Source organism: Bombus fervidus, chromosome 15, assembly GCF_041682495.2.
Source record: "Bombus fervidus isolate BK054 chromosome 15, iyBomFerv1, whole genome shotgun sequence".
Taxonomy (NCBI): Eukaryota; Metazoa; Arthropoda; class Insecta; order Hymenoptera; family Apidae; genus Bombus; species Bombus fervidus.
Window position 1 is genome coordinate 6,336,357 of NC_091531.1, and position 11,481 is coordinate 6,347,837.

General features: G+C 32.0%; 2 protein-coding genes and 1 long non-coding RNA gene across 9 annotated transcripts in view; 2 read left to right on the plus strand and 1 right to left on the minus strand.

Moving 5' to 3' along the window:
- The window catches only part of LOC139995204 (parathyroid hormone/parathyroid hormone-related peptide receptor), a 30,390-nt gene extending 29,123 nt beyond the window's left edge, over positions 1–1,267 (plus strand). For 6 of the 7 annotated variants that reach the window (XM_072018428.1, XM_072018429.1, XM_072018430.1 and 3 more), the window contains 2 exons: positions 570–733; positions 1,054–1,267. In XM_072018428.1, coding sequence (XP_071874529.1) covers positions 570–733; positions 1,054–1,179 — 290 coding nt within the window. In that variant the 3' untranslated portion in view covers positions 1,180–1,267. Of the gene's footprint in view, positions 1–569; positions 734–1,053 lie in introns of those variants that run through there. The other variant, XM_072018431.1, reaches the window with a different exon arrangement.
- Positions 1,268–4,496: 3,229 nt separating this feature from the next.
- On the minus strand, positions 4,497–11,461 carry LOC139995207 (protein obstructor-E). The gene is made up of 5 exons (XM_072018438.1): positions 11,194–11,461; positions 6,583–6,786; positions 6,150–6,344; positions 5,384–5,582; positions 4,497–4,946 (listed from the first exon to the last, which is right to left on the minus strand). The coding sequence occupies exons 1-5, from the start codon at positions 11,255–11,257 to the stop codon at positions 4,874–4,876; spliced, it is 735 nt and encodes a 244-aa protein (XP_071874539.1). The 5' UTR covers positions 11,258–11,461; the 3' UTR covers positions 4,497–4,873.
- LOC139995208 (uncharacterized) lies at positions 8,931–11,481 on the plus strand. The gene is made up of 2 exons (XR_011801912.1): positions 8,931–9,466; positions 10,278–11,481. It is a non-coding gene; the product is annotated as an uncharacterized lncRNA (long non-coding RNA).

The following is an 11,481-nucleotide window of genomic DNA, read 5'->3' on the forward strand; positions in this document are numbered from 1 at the left end:
TCATTAGTAGTCAACTTGATATTCTTTTCTGGTTATTAATATTCCATTGCTCAAGACTTTCACCAGTCATTCGTTATAATTTGTCGTGAATGATGATGATGCAGTTCCTCTTCCCATTTATTATTTTTCCATTTTCTTTGATTTATGGTTCAGTAGAAACAGCGAATCCCTGCATTTGTTCTTGCAAATCTCTGTACAGAATAGTTGTTCTCTTGCTTGTAGATCTCTAATATTTTTCATTCCGAAGTGGAAAGAATATTAAAATTTTAAAGATGGTATGATATGTCGCTTTCAATCTTTCATACAAAATTGCTCCTTTGTCTTGCCATATATAATATTTTCCCCAAAAAATGAGTTTTAGACGGTAGAATAATTGTAAATTCTCAAACTCTTTTTAAACAATTTTATTTGCCATTCTATATTTGTTTATGTCAGCATTGAAAGTATTCTGGTTGTAAAATTGCGTGAGCTACAATGTAAATTGATCTGATTCTTTATATTTAATGTATTTCTGATGGAGTTGATGAGGGTATCGAAGCGTTAAGGAATGTGACTGCTCATTCTCTCAGATATTGGTACGCGAGGAGGTAGTTTAGCGAGCAGCAGAGGTTACTTGGAAATCGCAGGGAACGGACAGAGCGCATATCCGGGAAATCAGGATCAACAGGCGAATCACACGTCACCCCTCTACAGCAAATACACGGATCAATCGTTACTTTCCTTTTGCTCGAACGTGAGTACAGAGTTTTCTCCACCCACCTAAGTGATGGAGTTACACCCTTTTTATCCACATGATCAAGTATAAAAAGCAATTTTATAAAGTAGATTTTTAAAATTGTATAATAAATCGTATATACTGAATATGTCATAGAAATTTCAAAGATATTGAAACGTTTATTTACTTATATAAATAAATTTAATTAATTAATGAATGAATTAAATGTTTAATAATATACTTAAAAGTATATTAAATGGAGCTAATTTATTTTTTTATGAACTTTCAACTAACTAGGGGTTAATAAATCTATGTTCTAAGATTGGATTTTATTTTAGGTTTCGGAAGTAACACCTTGCACAGGGCTCAATACAGATAGAATTCGAGAGCAGCATTGTTGGAGTGATTCAGAGTGTTGTCATCTCGCCTATGAGCTACACAATTTACATCATGGGCTCTCATAAAACCCGTAATCAGATTTAAATCAGTTTACTACTAAGACTCTGCGTGCAAACAGCTAATAAAAGTAATGAGAAAATTTCTTCAGTGAAAGGACGTGTACTATACACGATTATTATAAAACATATGAAGACTGTAAATCCATCAACGGTCCGTCAAAACTGTTTTAATCATAACGCTGCTAAAAAGTCTTGAATAATTCAACATCCACATTTCTTCTACTGCTTTTTTATTACTCTATATTTTTTATAATGAAATTGCCAAAACGAGGGAAGCTGGACATACAAATTTTCTATTTTTATAGATGTTACTATTGAAACAAAATCTTTTTACCAAGAAATAGTAAACTTCTATGTTTTTAATACAATTATAACGTATAATATTTGCATTATAATTGTTATACAAAGGTTTCTAAAGGGTTTCATTGAGTTTTACTATAGAGTGATTTACGAAACAATTTAATTGACAAGTATTATCACCGTAGGGTAATTAATACAATTTAACGCTGAACTGTAACAGTGATAAATGACTTACCAGTATTTCTATGGCCATTTTACTTTAAATTGCTAACTGTAAGCTTAAACACACGTGTTTATTCTTTACAGAAATTCTTATGTTCTAGATCTACGAACTGCATCAAGTTACGTTCAGTCCAACTGTAAGTGCGTGTGAAATTATAATAATTTAAACTAGATATACATGTCGCTCAGAAAGTTCGTTCCGATTTTTAAGGAAATCTTAATTAAGGAAATTTTAAAGGAAATGCAGCACATTTAAATTTGGATATACATTTATTGAATTATATAGAAAACTTTTCAATGTGATTTTTTATGTCGACCAAAGAGTTAAACCTTTTGCCACTAAGAGAATTTTGTAATGATCTATATAGATGAAAATCTGAGAGTGTCATGTCTGATGAATACGATGAGTGGAGTAGCACATCCCTACCAAGCTACAACAGCGTTTATCGAATAAGAAACTAACTATAAAACTAACAAAAATTAATGTAACCTAACTAAACTATTATATGATATACAGATTATTAATTCGATTGTATGTATAATTTGAAAACTTATATTTGGTAAAAATGAATTCAAAGAATCATATAATTATAAAAATGTTATGATAAGTTATTAGCTGGTACGTGAGAATAATATTCTTAAATTAAAAATGAATTAACTGTCGTGTTCTATATTAATTTTTAGTAAATCACGACGAGAAAATTTATACTTGACAATTATAATACGTATTTCGTTCTAGGTTAATATCAATCTATTTGTATTGATTAATATAAAAATATTAGATTGAACGTTTTGATAATACGCGGAAACTATATTCGAAAAAACGCTTTTCGTGTTGCGTGCAGATAATGTAGAATTTTCAGTGAAGGAAACCGGCGAGAAAAATAAAAAATAAGTAGCAATTTTTAACGTTAATCTACGTATTACGATATACATTTACTTTCCCAGCCACCCAGTATGAAATATTTTATCATATATCCACTTTCATCTACCATGAATTATCATCCATTTTCATTGGAATTACCATTCATCAATAATTTTACGAATACTACAAAACGTGTATTTGACAAAATTACGGCTGCCTATTATTGAGACCTAATATATCCTTCCGACATAATAGAATGGTCATTTTCGTATTGGCAAAGAATTCGTTCTACCATAATAACGCGAATTCCCTTGCAGTTGTACGTTATTCATGTGGGACAAATTGTAATCGAATTATATCGGTTCGTTCCCAATGAGTCCTTTTTATCGTTTATCGCTTTGCGAGAATAAATGTTCATGATGTTTGTGTTGGTGCTGTATATTATAAAAATAAAAAAGAATAAGTGTTTCTGTACATATGTGTCGGTGGATGTTTATTGTACGACTAAAAAATAAGAAACTATTGGCTAATAAATCTATCTTTCCTCGTTTAACATTGCACTGTGGATATACTCATAAGAAATTAACAATGACAAATATTTTTCAAGACTTTTCAGCAGCTATTTTTTTATATAATAATATATCTCAGATTCTTTAAAACTGTAAACTGGAGATTTTAAACTTAAAGACATACGTTTATTTTTTTATACACGATCTTCTATCCTTTGATCTGTAGATGTTATGTACACTGCATCAGGATCCGTTGAACCCGACTGTAAACGGATATAGATATATAATAATTTGAGTTGGATATACATATGTATTAGCTTTATATATTGTACATCCATCTTCAATTATTTTTTCGTGTAGTCTACGAGCAAAGTGAACGACCGTTAGTCTGTGAATATCGCATTATCTCTAGAACTACCATCCACTAATTGTTTTGCGAAAAATACAAAACATATGTTTGACAAAATTACTCTTGATTCTTATCAGGATAAAAAGATTAGGGAAATAGTTCAGATTGGTAGTACTAGTGTCAGCAAAGAATTTATTTGACCAGGGTTACGTGGATTTCCTGAGACTTGTATTTTAATAATAATATGGAACGGATTGAAATCGAACGAGGTCCGTTCCTAATGAGTCTGGATTAACTGTCAATATGTAGTTCTTTGTCGTTTATCACTTTGTACATAGCATATGTGAATATTTGTCAGTGACGTGTGTATTTATGATGTACAATTGCAAGCAAATGTATGTTTTTATTCTTGTGTATACTTGTATGTGTGTATTCGGGTTGTTATTTCTTGCAATGAATTCAGCCTACGAACGCGAGGAGATCGGTTGAAAATTTTCCACGTGCTTTATTGTCTATCTGTATTCCAAATCTAATCAATACATTATCCGTTATCACGTTATGGACAGTTCATAATTAAACATAGATGTATGGAGACATTCCGATTAACGAGGGTTACGTGGAATTTTTTCGATGTCAATTTCATTGTCAATTATTGGTTTCCTTTCTTATTCGCTGTTATTGTTTTACCAGAAGGATTCGTTGAAAAAATATTATCGAACGAACATATCAATATTACGAATGAATCATAATTAGTAAATCAGTGTAGTAGCTGGAATTTAAAATGAAGACTTGATAAACAGATTCAGTACTTTGATATGTAAATTTTTTAAATACATGAAATATTTCAGTATATGAGAGCATCTCAGATACAACATTTTCTCTGATTAAATCATGGAAAAGTACTATTTCTGTTAAAAAGTACAAATGCGTAATTGCATTGGATTGTATCATATTTAGAAACATTTATACTACCTTTTGTCTCAACAGCTTTCTCTTTTAGAGATCAAGTCCAAGCTGTTATATATGTATAATCGATGTAAAAGTTCATAACTGATTGAAATAATGTGGAAAATATGTATACATTGTTTGTTATTTTCCTAACAGATTTTTTTATTTGAAAACTATTTGGTCTACAATTTTGTGCTAAATACAAGCACGTCATTTTTACAATAGTTCTTATCAATGATTCATGTATTTACATTATCACATTCTACTCATTTCCTTGTAGTTTCTACAGTGGCACACAATAGTAATTGCATCTGTTATTTTCTCGAAATATATCTTGCAAGTGGACACTGCGTTGAGATCGACTATGCTGGCCACTATCAAATCGGATATTCACTGTCAACGTAGTGTCCATTTGCGAGAAATGGTCTCGAAAGCAACTCGTGATAGTTTTACTTTCAAATGAACGTGTATCTTTGCAAATCATTCATTCGTACATGAAAGTCATCACTATGATCCTTCCTCTACAATTGTACCTATTAACGGAACTTTCTTTTTCTCATGCGGCAAACTGAGTGGTTTACTGAAAATAAAAAGGATATATTAAATAAAAATTAACAACAAATGAACAATTTTATGGAAGAATTACGTAATATTAAATTATAGAGGAAAGACTTTAATGGAATATTGTGTTTCTATACGTTGGTCAATTACCTAGAAGCTCCAATTACAAAATTTATCTAATTACTAAAATAGACAAATAATTATATTACTAGTATTTAACAATACAAAATAGTGAAAAAGATTTATTAGAGAATTAAAAAATTATTATTTTTATTATTATTATTATTATTATTATGAATTCTACACTAATTATCTGATATAACTAATACGATTATATAATGTTTAGTTCCCTGTGTACATAGAGGTCTGATAAGTCAAATAGGCGAGTGAAGAAGAGTTGACAGAATTGCATCTCTTGTTTGAGATTTATTTGAAATTTATTGGAAATCCACTTACCATCCACTGACGTTCTGCGCGGGAAGACATGTGTTTTCCAGTTGGCTGAAAGCCTTTCCTTCTTCGCAGACCTGCAATCGTGGCCGACCATTCACACACACGAAATAACGCTGACAGTCATAAGGACTGGCGTAGAACTCAAACTTGTACAGCCGATTTTCATCGTTAGGATCATTTGGGCACCGGAGTCCTAAGAATGCTACATTGACAATAGTAAAGCAGTAATTAACAATTAAATAGTGTAGTGAATAATTGAAGTCACGAATCACACAACAGCATAATTTCACTTTTTGCTACCATATTATGTAAGTTATTGGTGTCAACAACATCACAGATGTATGAAAGATGCTATTTAAACTTACTTCAAAAAAATCTAACTCTCTTGAAATATTAATTGGTGTTTCTGTCCTGTTACAGAATGCACCTCAATTTCAATAACAAAAATAATTATTCCCAATATATTTGGCAAATTTTTCATTAATTTGAAATTTTGACGATAAACTTGAAAATTAAAAATAAATATCTTACAAATGTCTTAAATGTTTATAATTCTTTAATATTGAAATATATATATTCGTAAGAATTCGAGAATGTGAAAAGAATTATGTGTTTAGATTTAACTCATCATCTTCCACTTTCTGTAGAAATCCTGTTCTTGTATGATGTTTTTAATATGTAAAAAATTCCTTACGCTGTGATGTGACGAAAGAAGATAAAAAAACACGTTTAAAGGATGTAAAGAAGAGGAGATATAAAATCCGCTCACATTCAACATCGCAGTCTGGTACTTGATCAGGCCAGTCGCAACGATAAGATTCAGAGTTGAAGGCCAACCCTTCGGGGCAATGGAAAACATGTGCTCTCCCCTCTACACAGGACATGAATGTACCACAATTGCGTTGATCTCCGATTTTGAAGAAACCATACTGATGGGGACAGTCATCCGTTGGCTGTGGTGTCTCTGAAAATTAATTTTTATCATTTTAATGTAATTGCCAATACAATTATTTTTCAAGCATTTAAATTCTGTCTTCACATATTCTCAATGATTAAAATATACAATTCTCCTAATGTGAATAATATCAATGAAATTCTATAAAATGTAAAGATTAAATTCTGTAAAATGTAAGTATAATATAGCAGAGTTAATTTACAAAAAATGATCAAATTTGAAAGAACTGTTTTCACATGATACTAACGTCGGTTAGGTCTTCCATCACAATTCACACCCGCAGGATATTCACAAGGATAGGCGAACCTCACGTTAGGATTGAATAAGAGTCCCTCAGGACACAATTTGTGTTCGGGGATACCATCAATGCATTCGATGTAAGCGTCACATTGGGATGGCACAGAAAATCGACCATTCTTTTCAGGACAGCTATCTTTGTATACGCTGGCCGCTGTAAAAATAAGATAAACAGCTTTCTTTACTTGCTAACTCTATTTAATCTTGAATCATGTTATTTCCATACTCTGTGGAAAAATTGGGTTGTTAATGATCCAGTAAATATTCCACCCTCGATTTTCTTCCAGAGGAATTGTTACATTGAAAAACGTTTGAAACAGTTTGGTTCAGAAAAATAATAAGTTCATTTTAATATATGCTTCTTTTAGGTTTCCCTTTTGGAATATTTCTACAGCAGCCTATACAACTGTTTCTGTAGATATGTTGCAATATATATTTGTTAATATTTTTGCAATTTCCAAACATATTTTTCAATTGAAGTAATAGGTAAAAATTCTCCTAAACATATTAAAAGATCCAGTTTGCCTATGTAATATTAAAAACTATGTTTATATGTAATGCGAACAATAATATTGTTTAATAATAATTTAATGTGTATTATATTTATTATATATATCATATATGTTATACATTTAATAATGAAAATTTGAATTTCAGGGAAAATAATGAAGCAGTCACGGTATAACAGAAGAACATTCTCTTGAGATTGTAAGTAACTGTTACGGAACGTGAAGATGAAGCTATTAGGAGAATCCAGTTTTTTTAACGTACATTTGTCAAACACCTGTTCCGATATTATTTCACGACAGAGTTTCTCGATGAGAGTTTTATGAAATCGTCTGGTTCTGTGCCTCTTACTTCATAATTTCTGAAGTGATCCACGACGATGATCTTCCAGGAATAGATATTTCGAAATGTTTTCATTTTCTAAAAGATAAAAGTTAACTCGTCACAGTTTATTAAGAATTTTTGGCTCAATTTTTATCCACTCGATTTAGTTTTACTAAATTTAATAATCGGTTCTCTATAAATATGGTCTAGTTCTTCTTTAACTCGTCAATCTCAATATAAAGTTATATATATATATATATATATGTATATTAATTGTTTTAATTTATTCACTACTGTTTTTTATATATCCGTCATAATTTATTTTAATATGTTTTGCACAAGTTTCCCATAAAATCTTTTCTCCAAATTCTTTCATTATTTTATTATTAATAATCAAAAATATCCCTAATTGCCCACTACCTTAATTATCAGCTCTGTAATATACTTCTTCCTGTTTTACATACTCAAAGAGCTTTTAAAAAATTTCTTCCTCGTTTTCGCTTAACGCCATTCTATTTCTTTATTGAGAAGTTAAGCAAACACAGAAGACGTTGATTGCTAATGAATGGTTAATAGTTGCAGAGCTCTTTTCGCGGACCTTCGGATTGGGAAACCCTGGCCCCTTGCATAATGCAGCACCTTGAAGACGAAACCGGTCCCTGAACCGCGCATGTATTCACGCTCACTATCGAAGTCTCGAAAGGAGAAAGTTCGAGGATGCGATTTGACCTCCGCACTTCTCTATCTATCTTCATCTTACAGTGAATATTATTCAATTATACTAACCGAAATTGAAATTGAAACTAAATCAAGTCGTTCACAGATCGAAGTGGTTAATTTTATTTTTTGATATTTTTGAATTTTCTCGATGGAAAAGCATTTAATTGACGCTTCTTACATAATTTCATTAACATTCTCTATTTTACGATTTGTGAAGTTAACCGATTTGGCAAATAAGCAGCTCAGTTCACTGACTAACAACTAAGGAGTGAAATAATGTGCAATAGTTATGTAAATGCAATGTTATTAAAAGACGTACATAAAACGAGTTACGTACAGAGTTTGGTATGGATTTAAAAATTATTATGGAATTATGGAAAAGTATTTTGGAAAAGTAGTTAGCGTTATAAAATAGTTGCAAATAAAAGGATTTCCCCTTTAACCTTTTTGAAAATCTAAATTTTATGAATTCAAACTATATGCTTGAAAGTACTTAAGTGAACTTTTGTAGGAATTCTTACATATATGTGTACATATAAAACGCGTAAAAATCACGGAAGGTATGAAAGTCTGAAAGTACAGCGTGATGATACTGTCAAATTACCACTTAATGCCAGTTCAGGATTAAGTATCTCTCGTTCACTTAGCGGAAGCTGTAGCTTCCCTCAGGCATCGAGATCGTCGTCTTCAGTTTACGTAACGTATTACAAAATCGGAAATCTATGATTTATAGCATGCTTTATTGAAAAATATTGCAAGAATATATTGTAGATGTTTCACTTCTTAATTGACATGTTCGGTATTAGTGAATTAATACCTAAAAGTTTCCTTTCTTTTAGATAAATCTTCGGCATTAAAAAGTTGATTTCTTTTGTAGCGTGAATAATAAATAACATTCGGGTTAGCAATCGAGTGAGGATCTTAATGAGAAACGGTGTGATTTTGATCGTATAACGATAACGAAAATTATCGTTATATCGTGAGAGAATGGTCGTGCAAAACGTGACATGGTGATGCAACATGATGATGAAGAGCTGAATGGTTTACCGGGACAGTCAATGAATTTTAACAAACACGACTATTTTTATCGATGGGATAGTTTGGAACCTAAGCAACAAGACACAATTTACATGAGCAAACAAGCTAAAGCCATTGAAATATCTCTCTTCATCTGTTTCCACTAGTTGACGAACCTACATAATGACCAGAAGAATCTGTGGAAGTATCTTTTAATGTATTCTGAATCCATAAAAGAGGCAGTTCTTGGATTCTTGAAAGAACCGGTTAGATCAGTATTATGGGAAATATTCTATGGATATTCTGTATATGTAAATTTTTAGTATTATAGATAACAGTATTTGATAACAAATTAGCATTATTGTAGATGTCTTATTTTATGGGGCATTATGATAAAAGATATCTAATATGAGTATTATAGAAGATCAGATTTTAAAGAGCTGTAAACTTCATTGCAACAGGTACTCTACCAATTTTTATCTTCACTGCAATTACTAGCACTTAAACTGATTCTGGAATCCCTATTATCGCAATAACTGTGATCATTAACAAAGAAACTACACTGAAGTGATATCACTGTAATAATCGTCATATTATAATTTTTATCACATGATCCCATTGACTGAATACAAAATTGCTAATTATATCTGTTCTATCATGTGACACTTGAACTTGAAAGTTGTATATTTATCTATCTATATGTTTTAAGAATGGTATATATTCTCCTAGCTTGAGTAAGAACTCAATATCTTAGTATTTGCATTTAATTAAATAACATTTAATTAATTGAGGGCCTCTGGCAGAAATAAATATGGTATTTACTAAAAATGTTCATTAAAGTTTTATAGTTTATTAGAAAATTAGAAAATTAAAAACGTGATCCTTGAAAATAGAGATTTTTTTCTATGATTGCACAATTTCTTTTCTATCTATCACCCATTCTTAATTAATTCCACCATAACGAGCAAATTACAAGTGATAATATTTTTCTTTTTGCAAATAAAACGTATTTTTCGTTAAACGATATATTTTGAATAATTTAAATTGCAAGGGATAATAATATCTTTCATTTTGCAGTTTATCATGAATAAGATAGTCTCTCTAAGGAAGAGTCTCTCATAAGTAATCACAGATGAGCACACATATCTTCAGGATCCATATATTATAAGACGCAAGAAATGTCACTGATTCTGCTTTGCAGAATGAAGAGAACGGCGTTCGCTTTCTCGAAGATACGATCTTGTATAGACGAGAGCGGAAAAGAAGCCCCCTGGAAGGAATGCGAGTCTGGTTGGTTATTTCTAATAGACGTAACGCAATCATAAAGAGGAGCACGCGTATTGGCTGAAAGTGCCACATATGGAAATATCAGATATAAAAATACGTAGCGATAGTCCTCCTTCCAGATAGATACTGAATCTAGGGTAAGTGCCCCCAATATCGCCTACCAAATTTTTAGTTGTTTTCAAATAAAAGGTAAAGTCTCAAGCGAAAGAGATACTATTTGTCTTTCATGTACAAATATAAAATACGTCCTTTCATACATATATATTTGTGTAGAACTTATGTTGCCGAATCCTTCCTACTCTTTTTTCTCAAAATATTACTGGTGAGCGATATTACGGGCTAGGCCTAGGCGATATTAGGAGCACTTACCCTACGTATATACCAATGGAAGCGTTCACATGACGATTTTCGTGACATATAGTATTGCGATACTGGTGTTTCGTGTATCCCAAGTACCTCCGCCGCTGGCGATACTTTTCGTACGAAGTCGGTAGATCAAAGAATGATCAACACAGGCGATAAACACAGGCAACCTATACACGAACAAATGAGACTGTACGTTTCATTTCCAGATGTGTATCACGAACGTGTATCGCAATACGCGGTTCGTGATACACGTATCGCGTGTGAAAAGGGCCATAGAGGGCAGACCCTCTCTTGCCCCTGTGCCGTCCCGCGAAACTTTCCAACTGCTCACAGTACTCACAGCTCGCGAAGCCGAGGACGCCGCAGGCGATCAACAAACAAACGGTCGTTGTTGTTATGGTCATCTCGAGCTCCTGCTGTCTCGACTTCCGAAACCAAAACTATCTGAATCCTCCTGCTCACGAGCTTTTATGATCTTCGCTCTACCACCACGCATGCCGGCTCCTTCTCGATCTTCTCCTCCCTCGTACGTTTTTTCGGATCATTCAAAATTTTGAGATACTATGTTACATAAGTCGAATTTGGATTTGCAATAGATTACTATGGGAGAGTAATAGAAATTTGGATT